The 17,093-nt window shown below is 37.5% G+C and overlaps 2 protein-coding genes across 2 annotated transcripts in view; both read right to left on the bottom strand.

Annotated features, from left to right (window-relative positions):
- Window positions 1-7,786: 7,786 nt before the first annotated feature.
- On the bottom strand, window positions 7,787-13,921 carry LOC108329748 (uridine/cytidine kinase UKL1, chloroplastic). The gene is made up of 14 exons (XM_017564107.2): window positions 13,671-13,921; window positions 13,493-13,584; window positions 12,668-12,737; window positions 12,466-12,584; window positions 12,289-12,385; window positions 11,454-11,533; window positions 11,074-11,268; window positions 9,865-9,948; window positions 9,724-9,784; window positions 9,471-9,531; window positions 9,139-9,232; window positions 8,977-9,049; window positions 8,408-8,490; window positions 7,787-8,307 (listed from the first exon to the last, which is right to left on the bottom strand). Exons 1-14 carry the CDS (start codon window positions 13,834-13,836, stop codon window positions 8,161-8,163), a joined length of 1,422 nt encoding a protein of 473 aa, XP_017419596.1. The 5' UTR covers window positions 13,837-13,921; the 3' UTR covers window positions 7,787-8,160.
- A 2,133-nt stretch (window positions 13,922-16,054) lies between these two features.
- LOC108328967 (protein RRP6-like 2) overlaps window positions 16,055-17,093 on the bottom strand; it is a 34,917-nt gene continuing 33,878 nt past the window's right edge. The window contains exon 14 of the mRNA XM_017562902.2: window positions 16,055-16,767. Coding sequence (XP_017418391.1) covers window positions 16,504-16,767 — 264 coding nt within the window. The 3' untranslated portion in view covers window positions 16,055-16,503. The remainder of the gene's footprint in view (window positions 16,768-17,093) is intronic.

The following is a 17,093-nucleotide window of genomic DNA, read 5'->3' as shown; positions in this document are numbered from 1 at the left end:
GAGTGTCCATCGTGACCGATCGACAGAACCGAGTGGCTTCCCACCCAGGTTGACATCCTTGGCCGGTCACCCTGCTGACCGATCGTCACGACCGTCCCTCACTATGTCAACTACGCGGTTAAATACTAATGACTCATTAAAGCCCTTAATGAAGATTAAGGTATGATTGGGCCGTTTTCAGGCCCACGAAAGGTAAAAGCCCATTACAATCAGTATAAATAAAGGTCCCAGGTATGATTTCTGGACAGATTCCTTACGATGCAAAATATACATGCATCACAGACCGCTCTGTCATATTACTGACTTGAGCGTCAGAGTGTCTTTGACAGGTACCCGACCGCCCGGCTTGGAGTAGGAGGACGACCACCTGGAGTGCATAGGGAGAAACCCGTCCGGCCTTCAACCTAGAGCGTGGAACAGCGTCCGTCCATCACCAAGTGTCTTGAAGACGAGAAAGCCCGTTCGGCCCTTCCCAGCGCGTCCAGCCCTCAGCAAGAGGTAACCGTCCGATTTTCGTCAGCTTCTAGTGCCCCGAAGCGCCAGAGTCGCTCGATCTGTTTCAGCTGGGGAGAAAGCGTCAGTCTGATCCATAGCAGCTTCATCGTTCGTCCGCCAGTCCTAAACTGCCAGTAATCGTCCGCCCTCCTTCTGGCGCCAGCAACGTCCGCCCGGTCTTCGACAAACTCTTGAGTGTTTTAACAGGGTCGCGCCAGATTCGGTCGAAACATTTGGCGCCCACCGTGGGGCCGAGTGGGTATTCCCCATTGTAAACACAGGGAACCAATGAGCAATGAACGACACCTCAAAAGAACGTCAACTTCCACCGTTCAACCCTTTGCACTCGGCTTCATCAACACAACAACTTAGTCTCCATCGTTCGGCCGCGTATCTTCAATCGTTCGGTCGAGACCATTCGGCTTCGCGGCCTCGTTTCCCCAACAATTCGGCTCCCCCGCCTAGCTCGTCTAATTGTTAGGCCTCAGCTTTCATGGGTTTCCATTCGGATTTGTCTGCTTGGCCGTGGGGCCAGCAGGTTGGCCATTCGGCCTCAGCTTCCAGCATTCGACATCGATCGTTCTACCAGTGGGCCTCAACCACTTGGCGTACCGCCTCAGTTGTCGGTCATTCGGCCCCCGAAATCTCGGTCGTTCGACCTCAGAGCCGGCTATTCGGGATCGTGCCCCTTGATGGTACTTCACCAAATGTGGCATCAACCGTTCGGCATCCACCCTTCGGTCTCCGGACGTTCGATCTCAACTGGGCCTCCTAAGGCCTAAGCCGTTCGGCCTCGGCGTGTACACCTTAAGGCCTCAGCCGTTCGCCCAAGGCTATTCGGCTTCACGACCTCTCTTCTTTAACCATTCGGTGACCAGAGGCCCCATGCATTCGGCCTATAAGGGCCTTATTCGCTCGACCTCCTCGGCCTAGTACGTTCGGTTATTAGGCCCAAGCTTGTGAATGGCCTAGTACGTTCGGTCATTACCCAACCTTGGTCTTAGGTAATTCCATAATCTGGCCTTGTAGGCACTTAGCCAAATTTGGCACCAAATTTTCAAGCTTCGCTGGTATTCAGCCCACAATTCGGCCTCCAAAGGCTTCAACTTGTCGGCCAATTCTAGCCTCAGGGACTCGGCCTCCAGAGGCATCTACCGTTCGGCCATACTAATCAGATATTTGGTCGTTCGGCCCCAGGTTCAACCATTTGGCCTCAAAGGCGTTCAGCCATTTGGCCCCGCATACATTCGGCCATTCGGCCTCCCATGTATTCGTTTCGGCCGTTCGGCCTCACACGTATTCGGTCGCTCAGCCTCTACTGTTCGGCCTTCTGTGGCCTCAAGCATTCAGATACTCGGCCGTCTAGCCTCACAGGAGCTCGGTCCTTCGACCACATAGGTACTCGGCCATCAGGCCTCGTTCGTCCGACCTTCATGGCGTCAAGTGTTCAGGCGTTCAACCATTCGGCCAAACAGATTTCGTCTACTAGGATGTTCTTCAAGAACTCATGGGCCACCGACAGTCATTAACGTCTACTAGGAAGTTCTCCTGGGCCACGGACGGTTATTCTCAGAAGTGTTCTCTAGGAACAATCATTCTCATCCGAGCATCTTCAACTGACCGGTCTACCTTACATGGTATAAGCATCTACTTTCTTTAAACTTTAAATTCAATTACATTTTCTTCCTAATACAGGTAACTCGGAATGATTGCCCGACTGCATAAAGCAAAAACAAGCTCTCCTCCATCATCCGGCATCAAACATAGACCAAGCCCAAGCTGATGAACGGAGAGTTCTTTCCGAAGAACCACTGTCAGCTTGGCCCGGGCGGTGAATGGGGAGTTCTTTCCGAAGAACCACTGCCGTCCGGCGTGACCACAAGCCCAAGCTGATGAACAGAGAGTTCTTTCCGAAGAACCACTGTCAGCTTGGCCCGGGCGGTGAACGAGGAGTTCTTTCCGAAGAACCACTACCGTCCGGCGTGACCACAAACCCAAGTATATGCGTGGAACACTATGTCACCAGGCCGGGGCGTTCCAAAGGTCCATAACCGATCGGCCTCCTGGCCTCAATCTCTTGGCCTCCGCGGCCTCTACCTCCCGGCCTCCCGGGGCCCCAACCGTTCGGTCTCGACGTGGCCTACTAAGGCCTTAGCTGTTCAGTATCAGCAGAGCCTCTAGAGGCCTCAACCGTTCGGCCTCAGTCGTTCGTTATCCAACGGACTAAACCGCCCAGCCGTCCATGGTCCCACCGTCCGGCCTTACTCTAATCTTCGACTTCAAAGTCGTCCATGGCCTCATTGTAACTTAGCCAAATTGGGCAGCATTAATCCGGTTGCCCATCCTCGAACGATCGGCCATTCGACCTCAACCGTTCGGCTTCCAATGGCTCGCACCGTTCGGCCAAATAATCCCTTAAGAACTCGGCCTCCAAAGGCCTCAGTTTTTTGGCCTGTAATAACCAGACACGTTCAAATCTGGCCTAACAGGGTCTCGGCCGAACGATCGGCCTCTCCATCGTTTGACGACTCAACCAATCGGCTTCCAAAGGCCTCTACTTCTCGAGTTCCCGAAGGCCCCACCGTTCGGCCAAAACTGGACTCAGGGATTCGGGCTCTAAAGGCCTCAATTTCTCGGCCTCCCGTTCGATCATATCTTGACCCCCAGGTACACTATCAACCGTTCAGCCTCCGTGGCCTCCAAAGGCCTCGACTTGGCCTCCAAAGGCCTCCACCTCTCGGCCTCCGAAGGCCTCACCCATTCAGCCTCCAAAGGAGTCGACCTCTCGACCACTTATTGGCCTCTCGTCTTGGCCTCCAAGGGCCTCAACCTCTCGGTCTGAATTCTCAGCCTCGAATAGCCTCAACAAGCATGACTATTTGTATTCCGTCCACTCACCAACGAGCAGAAAGGACTTAGAAAAGAAAGAAAACCAGGGATCTCGTCCCTTTTCATGAAAGTCATCTACAAAACCCCTTCGCATAATAAAATTATGCTCGGGCTTAGGGGGCTTATGTACCGTCCAGTCCTCCTGACACATAGACCGAGCGAGCGGTTAACCCAATGTCGCCCACCCAGGTCACAATCATGACCGAGCGTCCGAACTAACGTTGCCCGAGTTTACATAGACCGAACGGTCCTCCAAGGTCGTCCATCCAGGTCGATCATCAAGACCGAGCGTCCAAACTAACATTGTCAGATATACATATAATTAATTATATCTAAGAGTATTGCAGTTGTTTTTCAGTTAGGATATCTAACATAATCAATTATATGCGTGAACATTTGTTTTACGAATTGTGTTTTCAAATTTTTTATAAAAGGAGTATTAATGTTATTGTTAATAGAACATTTTGGAAATTAATCAAAATGACATACAATTGTTTTTTGAGATAAAAAACACAATTCTAAAGTGCTCAAAATAGTTGAAAGATTTTAAAAGTGTTATGTTTTGTTGTGGTTAAGTTTTAAAGTGCTTATGTTGTGGTAATTTTTTTCTGTTGTCTTTTTTGGATTGTTTCTAGGATTCTTTTTGTTTTGTAATCTAATGAGTGTTTCCATAATGTATTTTGTAAGTTGTTATGAATAGAGTTGATAAGGCTAAATATCTTTTTGGATAGTCAAAGAGTGGATAAGACCAACATCCTTTTGAAGGGAGTTAAGGATGAATATGAAAAATATTCTCTTGAGTATCCAGTGTGAGATTGAGGTTGATATTCTCTAGAATGCTTAAATTATTTATTGTTTGCATTGTACAAACTTTGTGTTATTTAGTGGAACCTATTTTTCATGAAGGAAAACTTGAGACTAGATGTAGAATAAATGATGATTTGAACTGGTATAAATGTGTGTGTGTGTGTTTTTTCTATCTTTATCATATTTTATTGTTATTCTAAATCTTGTATTCATAAGTTTCAAGAAAAGTGCATTTAGAGTTTTTAAATTCGAAAAAAGTTTTAAAACAAATTCACACCCTATTGGTTTAAACAAAGCCTACCTCTTTTTCTAACACAATATTTCAAATACAAGTTGTCCATGATTATAATATCTTAAGTGTTATTGTTAGGCCGAGATGTACCTAGAAGTACACAAGTCTTCATGCTAGATCAAGACGTACTAGGAAGCTTACATGTCCACTCTACTTCTCACTCTTCAAGTTGATTCATCCTCTATTGCAGATGTTGAATGTGTTCTCTTCCAATAAGGGTGAGATGACATCAACATGAGAGCCTACAAAGATACTTCGACACTTATCAATGACTAGTAGTAAAAGAATAAGGTTGCAATAAATGATTATAGTGACATACCTCGTGATTAGTGGGTATAAATAGTACCTAGAGGGTCTTGTCCATTGGATCTAGGCTTCCTAAGACTACCTTCTTTTAGGGTTTCCTAACTTACTTAATTATCCTTAATATTTCTATGATCTGTCATATTGTTTATGTGGATCCGTACTTCAGGGTTATGGTACGAATATGTGATCCATACTGAACCTTTGGTGTAGGGCTTGACTTCTTCAACCTTCCTTAAGCCGAGGTGTAAGACTCGAGAAAATTGTGGTATTAGAAAATAATGTGGTTGTGAGACTTGGGGATTATTGGTTGGTAATTGATGTTTAATGTTTAAGTGTTTCTTTTTAGAATTATAATTTCTATGTTAATTAATTAATGTTATGGTTGATTAAGTGAAACACATGATTGATATGTTGTTATTTTGATGATTTGGGTGTGTGTGATATTACTAATGTGATGTTTTCGCCTTTTGATAGAAGGGTCGTTTAGGATTGAATGAATGTGTGTTCAATTCTAAAAAGAAAAAGAGTTAATGGAAACTTTTGTTTTATTTGTATTTTTGAGCTCAAGGTCAAAATGGTCTTTTTACCTTCATTAAATGGTGCTGAAAATAAAATCAGAAGAAAATGAAAGCTATGTGGGTTTTAGAAAGATTTTGTGGTTGGTGGTATTTTAAAATGAAGTTAAGATAAAATAAGAGAGAAAATCTTGGTGGTTTTATAGATTAAGTGAAAGATGTTATTTTAACCAAAAAGATAAAGATGAAATAAAAGAAGATAAAAAGGAATAAAGAGAAAGGGATGTTGAGTGCTACTTTGCCGAAGCGTTCCATGAATGCTCACAGCGACCCTCCCTTTTCTTAGTCTATGTTAATAAGAGTTATGGATGAGAGATGATGTGGTTTGCTTGTGGTGAACTAAGTCCTAAAGTAGGAGGCTAAAATGTCGTAGCAATCTATAAAGAATAGGGGGAGCTTGATAAACTAAGTGAAGGTTGTGCCTTTAAGGGAAGTGGGGAAAACTTTGCACAAAACTGCGTCTTTAGTGGAATACAAGCCAAGCTGGGTAAGGTAAGCATGTATATGGTTGTTTGCGTCAATAATGTCATCATATTTTTCCATGTGGAATGCCTTCCATCTCGGGGGGAGAGGCTTCTCCATAATGTCATATATGACATGATGTCTTCTTGTGCTTAGGAGCATTATGGATGTGTTAGTTGTGCCAATTGTACATTGGTTTGTTCCTTGCTCGATTGTTTTAGAGTGAGTTCGAGGTTGTCATCCTCCCTCTTCTTCCTCATCCCCCAATATCCTCTTCAATGCCCTTATTGCCTTGGTGTCTTCGACACTTCGTTTCCTCAACTCATCGCCATAGCGTTTGGTCCTTTGTTCACATCATTATTACATCCATTGCTTGTCATGTTTCTTGTGGACACCGTGCTTGAAGATACAACTCGATCCTATGGCGGGCACCAAATATTCTTACTAGGTTGAGATGTACTTAGAAGTACACAATTCTTCTTGCTAGGCCAAAGCATACCAAGAAGCTCATGTGTCCACTCTACTTCTGACTTTTCAAGTAGATGTGTTCTCTTTCAATAAGGGTGAGATGACCTTGGCAGGGAGCCTGCAAAGATACTTCAACACTCAAGTCAATTGCTAATTGTATAATAATAAGGTTGTAAAAAATGATTCTACCTGAATGAGCCTTGTTCATTGGCTTAGGATTCATAGGATTACCTTTGTTTTAGGATTCTCTAACTTATCTCCAATCTTTCCATGATCTGTCCTATTGTTTATATGGATCCATATTGTAGGGTTATAGTACAAATTTGTGATATGTACTAAGCCTTTGGTGTAAGGCGAGACTTCTTCAACCTTCTTTAGGCTAAGCTGTCATCGACCTCTTTATGTACATGTCAAGGTGCCTTTGACCTCTTCCAGCATACTAGTCTTTTAGACTTATAACGTTTAGGCCGAGGTGTCCTTGACCTCTTCTTGTACATTAAGCTTAGAAAAGTCACAACAAAAAAAGGTTAGATAATTTTTTCTCAAAATTTGAACATGTATCCAATCATCAAACACAACCTTATATGGACAAAATGCACTCTAAAATAACACATGAGTATAGTATAAGACACGAGTATTACTAAACACAATAAAATACTTTGTACTTACAAAAACAACAAGCGTAGAAGAGAAAAATGAGTACAAGATGTAGTTGAAGATTAGACACATATAACCATAAGTGCTAACACAAGTAAAATTATACTGAGAACAAGGATGCAATTGAGTCTCTCCTAAGAAACAAATGCATGTTACAACGGTCAATGAACAAAAGAACAACATAGTTTTACACAAGTGATGATCGAAAACAAATTTTCAAACACAAGTCAAGTAAGTTAGACACCATTCACAAATTTGTAGCATAAGATGCATCTCTATGATGTACCACCGTTAATGTATGTGATATTTGACCAAGGACATTATCCAAGAAAATACTAACACAAAGAGCACATGTTCAATTTGGTGTTGTTAGTTGAAGGAGAAGCACAATAGAGTAAGAAAAACGAGCAACAAATCTCCTCACACTTTATAGTAGAAGATGTCTGCATAAGATCATGACCTTCTAAAATGCTTTGTTACAAGATCTCCCTAAGCACACAACCCACAAGAGCCTCTCGGGACAGCTATAAAAGGATGTTATCTTATACATAAGAGGCTTAGGTTCCAAAATACAAAAACTAAGTCTTATATGCATGAGAGTAGCTTGAAAAGGTTTCGAGGACTCAAACTACAGTTCACCTATTAGACAACTCAGTTTTAGTTATTTTGTTTAAATAGTAATATAAAATCATGTGCTATTTGAGAATTTTTTTTAGTGATAATAAACTTTTCTGTTGTTATATTTGTCGGTCTAAATTAAATAACAGTGACAAATTATTTAAGCCATATTAATATTAAATTAAGTTCATTTTCTACGTACCAGATATATATGTACGAAATATAGTAACACACAATTTACATATATCGATGATTGATCTGGTTGTTATATAGATTGTACCGATCACTAGGGAATATTTTTCCACATAATTAATTGCAGATCAAGATTGACAGAATTGTGCAAAGCAATTTGTGTTTGGTGACATCATCTTGCTAAGACTGATATCTACATTTAATAATATGAAAACCATTCTTGTATATCAACGTCAATGTAGGTTTGCATTGGTGTTAATCTGGCTGCCTCAGATCACAATAAAGCTGGTTTTGATGAATCTTTAGCATCTCAATACAATGTAGCGAGCTGCTTTTCGAATTCTTAATCAAGGCAGCTGCTACTGAAAAGGTGTCTCCACCTTTGGTCATGCTGCAGGATCAATCATCGGTGCCAAAGTAGCGATCACCAAATTCACCTAATCCTGGGATAACACGGTACTCTTCATTCAGTTCAACATCAATCTCAGATGTTACAATCTTCAATGACGGAAACCTTTTACACACGCAATGGATTCCCTCAGGAGCCTGTATGCAAAAAAGGCCCATAAGATCCGTGTATGTAAACAGTGTGAAATGATAATCAAATAACATTATATCAGCAATAAAGGCATCGGAATTAACTCACAGAAATGAGGTTCAGGAATATAATGTGGTTTTCTGGTACTCCTTTCTGAATGAGTAATTCAATTGCTTGGTTGGCAGAGTTACCTAAAAATGGAAGTTATTGATGATCTATTTATCAACAACGAACACAGAAGATATTAACAGTACAAGAGAAGGTCTTAAGAAAATCATCAGTGGACTGCTAGACTAGTACAAGTGGGCCATCCCAAAATAGTAGTTAAGAAGCAATTTAGTAGGTCAGAACTTTCACGGGTTCCTCATGCAGTATCTAGCAAAATACAATTACGTCTCTTCTACAACAAAGTCAATTATATTTATTTATATCATCATTACCATATCCCTGATTCCCAACAAAATAGTATTACCATATTAACAGATACCATCCATACCGTAACATAATGTACAACTTAACTATTCTATCAACACATTAACACGATTTCTTCCCAACAATTCAAAGAATGCAAATAAAATCCTGAGCATTAACTGCTGCCCCTACGAATTTGAAGAAAAAATGGCTTTTGAAATATAAAATGGAAAAACAAATGGCGGGAGAAGATTCCAAGTCTTAACCTGTGGCCAGGACCGGGTCAAGAAGCAAAACATGCCGTTCTGAAATATCCTTGGGAAGCTTTTCATATATAAGCTGCTCAGAGAAGCAAAGGGTTTACCATTGAAAACCAACATCAGTAAAGAACGTATACATCTATGTCTAATTCCAAATAATTCATTTACCTGTTTTCCGTTGTCTCCATCCCGGTGAATCAGAATTTTACCAATTTTAATGCCTTTACAACATGCACGAAGTGCATTTTCCATGCTCTCACCACTATAATCCAAAAACAATGTAGAACAATAAGTCCAGGAACAGAGTCTTGAAGTGAATAACTCCAGTTTTAGTACTACTAGAGTCTCAATGTTTGCTGAACTATATACACAACCATATGAAAATTGAGACCATTAATCTAATCAAACAAGGGAACTGTACTTAGTTCCATCATTGCATTGCTAAAAATACTGTCATTTACACTTCACTTGCCAAAATTAATACCTGATTCAATGCTCACCTTCGTACAATTGAAACACCACACAACTTTTTGCAGAAATCAACACCAGTATAGACAGATCCTGCAATACGAACCTCACTTCAGTTAATTATGGTAGTCAAGATAAACCTCCATTAGTGAACGAAAGGTGATCTGCTACTTCTTTACCATACATGTCGCAATTCACAAAGCATAAATCTTATTCCCCAAAAAACAAGAGTTATACTGAACATAAAAACTGAAAAAACTGAGAACATTGACATATGATGATTACCTGTGGGAGTAACCACTTGCTTTTCGGTGAAAGGCAGATGACCTAGACCATGCTCAACAACCTGATAACCAAATCTCACGAACTAAGTACTAAAAACCCATGGAGGAAAGAAATTCAGCAGAGCTATAAATCATACAGTACCAGGCGTATAAGACGATCTGAGTAAAACACGAAATCATGCTTTGATATGTCTCGGTCCCTAATCAATGTATGCATCCCTCTTATCTGAAATGTATAACCATAGCCAACAAAGTACCAAGTAAAATATTGAATTTTCAGTTAAGGACTTTATCATATTTAAAGAAACACATAATCAAAGAAATGCAACATATAAGTATTGAATAAAAAGCAAGATACAAAAATAAGCAAATCTGGTCAAAATAAAATATTGGTCTCTAGTCTTACACCAACAGTCTCAAAGACAATCAGACATATATGTCCAATATACCCATAGATCTAGGGTGGTCACCCATCATGCTTTCGTGGTACAAGAGGTTTCATAAGTGGGTCCATATCATTTTCAAGTCTTGGTACTCATCATGTCTTCGCATCTGTTTTATCAAGGAGAAATTCCCGATCTTTCTTGTCTCCCCTCATTTTTGCTAAGATGAAGCTGCATTTGTTTCTCCACTCTAATAACCAAGAAGATGGTCTACCTCCCCAAGAATGGGCTCCTTTCTAAAGCCTACAAGTATCTAATGATTCCTCTATCGAACCAACACTTCTTACTACCTTCTAGTTTTCCCCCATTCTTGGTTGTATCTGGTTTGAAAATGTGTTACTTCCTAACTAAATGAAATTCCATCTCTTTAGTGTATAGCCTATGCATTTGCATCATTTCTTTACTGTATAAATATATATATATATATATATATATATATATATATATATATATATATATATATATATATATATATATATATATATATATATCCCAATTTGAATTTGAATACAACTAAGAGTCGCATCCTACTAGGTGAGGTCAACTAGCTCCATGGATCAAATGGTGTCATTTGGCATGTATCCAAATTCAAATAAAAGAAAGAATATCTTCATGCTATATCTTGTCAAAATAATTCTTATTTCTTTCTTGGACATTCATAATGAAACAAAGTACTTGGTTTCATTGAAATAATAATTCCTATGATCCGCAAAATGTAAAACTGGATAATTTTCCGCTTTAATTTCACCAACAATAAAAAACTGATACCAAGGGTTTGTTATGGTTCATTAAGTAACTAATCGATTTGTGTGAGAAGTATGAATGTGTCACTGAATGTTTCCCCAAATTTAAAATCATTAGAAGTGGAGAAAGAAAAATAAAAAATGACAAGCTATGTTTAAGGATACCTGGAACGTAGACTGAATAACATAGACATTTGGATATATTTTGCATAGATCATGTTGACCAAGCTTTGTCCGAATATGTTGCACGATCAAATCAATGGCTACATGATTATCACCTCCACGAGGAATGATCACATCGGCATACTTTTTTGATGGTAGAACAAAATCATCAAATGCAGGCTTAACAAATTTTGCATACTGCAAAACAGCATTACAAGCAGTTACGGGTAAATATATAATGTTAGTGATAACACATCATGGGGATTACGAAATTCTCTCTGTTCACACTGAAACTTTCTCAAAAAGATAAAATTGATAGAAGTGCTGTCATTATAAGGCAGCTGCTGTAAAGCCATGCTTGCCAATTAAAGCGTTGGTCATACCTGTTCAAGAACAGAGTTTATATCCCTGCCCCTCTCAACTGTGTCACGTCTAATTCTACGAGCAAGCCTCACATCAGCATCTGTAAGTAGTTAATAACAAATGATGAAATTAGACACAGCTTGGAACTTCCATTATCATATAAAATACTAATCCAATAGTATGTTTCAACATTTGCAATTTTATTCCAGGAAATGCGAACATCGGAATATAGCATCCGATTCTAAGGTATTGTTCGTGCCAAAGGAAAGCAGTTATACCTTGTTTTTACTTAAATTTTATTCCTTTGAAGAGGAGAGGGAAAGTTATATTTCCATAGGAATATGAAGAATGCAATGTAGTCTACTCTTCCCCTCTACATATTGTCCAAGAAACCATCTATATAGTCCATCCAATTAAAAACAAAAAACACCATGCTTTGCTGTAATAATGAAACAATAAAACTCATTGATTGACCATTTCTACAGTCTCAGCAACTATGCTGTGCATTAGTTGTTTGTAGAAGTTTCTTTCTTTCATATTCTTAAGTGCCTTCCAGTGTTTATTTTACCAAGCATCCACAGAAGCACAACACAATTAATTAGTAACTATAGCTCCACATTGTTTTTCATAAACAATTTGTAAGCTTCCATGTCAACTATGTTTTGAAAAACTAACTACAACCGCAATTTTGAGATTAAAATTAAGGTTTTCAGACTCTCCACAACCACATTACATCCACAATCGCAGACAATTTATCCACAATGTTCCACAACATCAAAGATTGCATCACTGCAACACAACTGCATTTTAAAACCTTTCATATGACTAATGTTGTTGAATGATTAAGATACAAACCTGTGTCTACAAAGATCTTCATGTTCATGAGATCCCGCACATGCTGATCGTGGAATACAAGAATCCCCTCCAATATAATCACATCAGAGGCATTAACCTAAGCAAAGAGCACCATATCAACTAAAAGAAATCCTAACAAACCAAAAACAAAATGACATCATTCTTTTGGGTTGAAACCTGGCGAAAACTATCAGAAGAACGCTGATGTTTCTTGAAGTCATAGATGGGAACGTGCACGCCCTGGCCACTAATGAGTTTCCCCATGCACTCTAACAACTGCTCGGTGTCAAAAGCATCTACAAAGAAACTGAATTCACTGAGTGAACTAAACTAAACTCGTTCAAGTCAACCAGTGAGTTTAAACGGAAATGAAAATTACCAGGGTGATCGAAATTGTACTCATGAACACGTTCCAACTCTTCCGGTCTCAGCCCACGATAAAAGGAGTCCTATACATACAAACAAAAAAAAGTAAATTATTTTAGTGCCCAAAATTGGAAAGCGTCTAGTACTAGTCTCTGAAATAAAATAAAAAAATGTCAAATAAATTTCTGAAATCCAAAATGCAGTATTTACTACTAAAATATAATGACAGTTCAGGAACCACACATTCCATTCCAAACCTATAGTTATTTTAGCTTAGTATAATCAGGAAAACCTTAACTATTACATTTATAGACTAAAATACCCCTACTGAATATAGCATTTTTGTAAAATTTAATGTTTTAATAAGGGTAGCTTAGATTTGAAAAACAACTATAGTTTCGGAACAGAACTAAATTGCTGAAATAGCTATTGTACAACACTGTTTCGGAACGGAGGAAGTATAACGAAAGTAAGCTGTATATCTTGAGAACTAAAATGACAGTAATACTGATTGCAAGGATATTAGGACAGTCTCTCATAGTTTCTGAAACAAAAATAACAGTCCCTCTATTTCTTTCACTTGATTTTTACATAAAGATTATTTAAAATTCTTGATAATAGTGAAGTTTCCCATCTTACATTTTATCACTTCAACATCATGACAAAATCAAAAGAAAGGTTTGGCACATCTCTTTATCATTTGTCAACAAACATAATTTGTTATTTAATTGAAACTCTATTGTTTACTCTACGGTTTTAAACAAAAGATCAATTAAATAATAATAATTATTATTATAAATTTAAATTAAAAAAAAATGGAAAGAGAATGAAAGCGTGCCTGATTGACTAGGACGACGCGGTGATCGTGAAGCTGCTGAATGATCATGTCGCAGACAGTGGTTTTCCCAGAGGCAGTACCTCCGGAAACTCCTACACACACGTGAATCGCATTCGCTTAATTTTGGAATTGAAACACTGAAAGAAGGAAAAGTGCGGAGAAAAGGAAGAATAATAACCAATAACGAAAGGGCGATTGGGGTGGGAATCCGGGGCTAGGGTTGAATCAGGAGCGGCGGAAGCGGTGGCGGAGGAAGGTAGCAAGCCGTCGAGTCTAAGGCCGGAGAAGTGGGCCCCAGATGCGGCCTCCATGACGTAGTCAATCGACGTCGTTTCTTCAGGCATTGTGGGTTTTTCAGTGTAAGGTCCTTTTTGTTGGTTGGTCACAGCTTATGTTCCCTTTTTATGTTGCAGCCTTTGCCTGAAAGAGACTCTTATTTTTTTTTTATCACTTCATCTTATCGAAAACTGTTACGAATGCATAACTTTTTCAAAATATTATTTGACGCACCTAAAAACTATATTATTTTTATTTATTTTTTATATAGTTAAAAAATTACAAATACTTACACTTTTATTACTATTTTATTATTATATTTTATGTCAAAGGTAAAAATGTCTCCTTATACTATTACTCTTATAATTTAGTTAAATTTATCTTTCACATTTTTTATTTGTTTTAAATATTTTTTTGTTTTATATTCATTTATGTTAATCATAGTATTTTTAATTTACGTATTTGCTCTTATTTTCAAATGTTAAAACTTGGTGGATTATGTTTAGAACTTTGTTAATTTACTACTTAACAAAAACTTGTAAAAGTATAAAAATGAATATGAAAGGCATCTAAAATGTGTTTGCTTTTGTGTGCACACTGTTATAGCTTATGTTCGACGCATAGATAAATATTTAACCGTTTAAAGGTTTTAATTCCTAAAAGTTGAAAAATGTTTAGTTTCTTTGTATGGTTCTCTATTAGGCAAAGAAAAAAAAAATAGTCTTTAATATTTTCTTCGTTTAATCATCCTTCTAGTGTAACTTGTTTTTATAATTTTATATATAAATACTTATGTTTAGATCTCAAAGTGGTGTAAACATATCGCGAATAAGATACCGACAAAATCAACAATGATGTTTGTAGCAATTTAGATTACTGCTGTCGTAAATTTATTTTATCAGTTTTTGTTTGATCTTTTGTAATTTATTTTTCTGTAATTAAATTTCTTGAACTTTACGTTTTCAGTTTTTGTTTGTAGCAATTTTTCTGTACACTATTCACTACACTATATTTAATGCATCTAATGACAGAAACTAAAATAACAACTTAAGAAGAAAGGTCTGAAACATAATCCTAGACAATGGTTTGAGAAGCTAAAATGGAGAACCTCATATATCTTAATAGCACTACTTCCTATGGTCTTCGCATACTCCTTTCTCAATAACGTCCATGTGTAATGTTGATGACAGAAAATCTACCTTAGCTTCTGCTATCTTCCTTCGTCCAAATTTGATTTCTTAATAGTCTCGCAAACAATGTATCATTGCTCGCTCAAGTACTGAGGCTGAATCGAATTGATTTGGTTAAAAAAACATATTCAACATCTCAGGCTAAAATTCTCAAGAAACAACTTAATACCTCTAACAATTGTTAAATGTTTTTAAAAGATGGATCATAACAAACTCTACATTTTAGTGTCTACACTAGTGACTATAATGAATCATTTTTAAATATAAAAATAAAGAATAAAGTTGTATTGTACATGTACAAAAACTAATGAAGTAATTAAATTTTCATTATATGTTTTTTACTCTGTTCTCTGTGTAAAACTTTAAATTTGTCTAAAATTGTAAATTATTGTTTAGTCTAAATAAAATGTATAAATTTTGCTTTTAGTTTCTGTAAAAAAATATATCCTCCAAAATTTTGAAATCATTTGTCTCTGACATTCATTTAAAATAGATAAATATCGTATTTAAAATAGATAAAAAATCAAGGAAACAGCACATCGCTCAGATAAATATGTAGTTTATATTAGTGTTAACTTTTGATGCACAATTATTACATCGTAAATATCAGAGCTTTGTAAAATACAATAAAATTTGTATTAGCAATATGCTTTTTATATTTTCCACACACTTCAATTTTCTAACAATGTCGTTTTAATATTTTTTATTATTATTTGAAACACAAAAAAGTTTAGTATTCTAATTGTTAATATTTAACTGTAAGGGTTAAAACTAATTTACTTTTTTATTCTCTCTACAAAACTTACATAGCCATATATACAAGAGTTCATTCTATTATTGTCATAACATACTAATTAGTAGGATGATACAGTAAAAATTATATTCTATTTGAAGTCTTTATAAAAGAAGATTACAGAAGATTGTTATAAATTAAATTGATATTTATTTTTGTGAAAATAGTTTGAATTCATCTTTTATGAAAGCAACTTTAAGTTTTAATACATTTTTTTTTGTTAGAAACAAAATACATGAAAAGCGTCTGTATTTTAATAACTTGTTTTCTGTACAAGATAATGTCATCTATCTAGATTTGAACTGCAAAATGAAATATAGCTGTTTTTCATATTTTTCATTACTATTCAAAGATACCGATAATGGCAACACCAGTTTTTCTCTGTAAATGGAAGATAATGCTGCAACCTAATTTCAGTTAATCACCCAAATGCTGCCCTTGCATCCCAGAAGCTGAAAACACCCAACATCTACCTCGCAGCAATTACTTTGTCAAAAAATCACTGCTTCTTCCCCACGTTTAGGGTTGAAGTTTTTGATTTTGCTAGAGTCACGTTCGCTCTGGCAAAATGCATTTTCTATGTCCTTTCCAAAGGGAGACATGTCTCCTTTCCACTTCAACGTCAAAAGAAAGCTGCTAAAAAGCCACTGGATTCTTCTTCGGTTGTCTCCAGCTCCTCTCTATTTAAGTTGTTTCTGAAAACAATGTCACAAGATTTGATAAAAATTCAGACTGAGACCTTGGCTCATATTTTATCTTCTTTTCCTGGGCACAAGAGAATTTTTTCCTGGGTAGTTGTTGGAGTTCTTTAGCTGCGGCGTATCCTCCGAGTCTGAATCAGACATTACCGTTACAACCCCAACAGGGGAGCAGGTAGAAACTGAACCTGAAACGGGTTTCTTCTGTGGGTCTGATTTTTCAGATGCTAGTTTTAGCTTCTCACTATTGTCCAAAACAAAAAGGGATGGAAGATTGTCCGATGGTTCAATCTGTTCTAGCTTGATCTCCTCCTTGACCTAGAACCAACACAGAAAGCAGAGTTGATAATAGTTGCAGAGAAAGTGGTCAAAATATAAATTTAGAAGCTACAGTAATCATGCATGCATCATTAAATAATTGAGTATAAGGCTCACCAGAAGACACTGTACACGTTTAATTTAGCTTATTTAGCAGTAAAAAAAAACAAACGTGGCTTGCTATTTGTTGTTTGTCGAAAATAGTAGTAGTAATAATAATAATTTCTAAAACATAAGTAATTTCAAGAATGCTAAAATTGAAACTTACAGCCAAAAAGGAAAAGCAACACAACCTTATCAAAACAGACATCCTTTGAAATATTTGT

Source organism: Vigna angularis, chromosome 2 (assembly GCF_016808095.1).
Source record: "Vigna angularis cultivar LongXiaoDou No.4 chromosome 2, ASM1680809v1, whole genome shotgun sequence".
In the NCBI taxonomy this organism is placed as follows: domain Eukaryota; kingdom Viridiplantae; phylum Streptophyta; class Magnoliopsida; order Fabales; family Fabaceae; genus Vigna; species Vigna angularis.
This window is presented reverse-complemented; position numbering and strand designations above follow the sequence as displayed.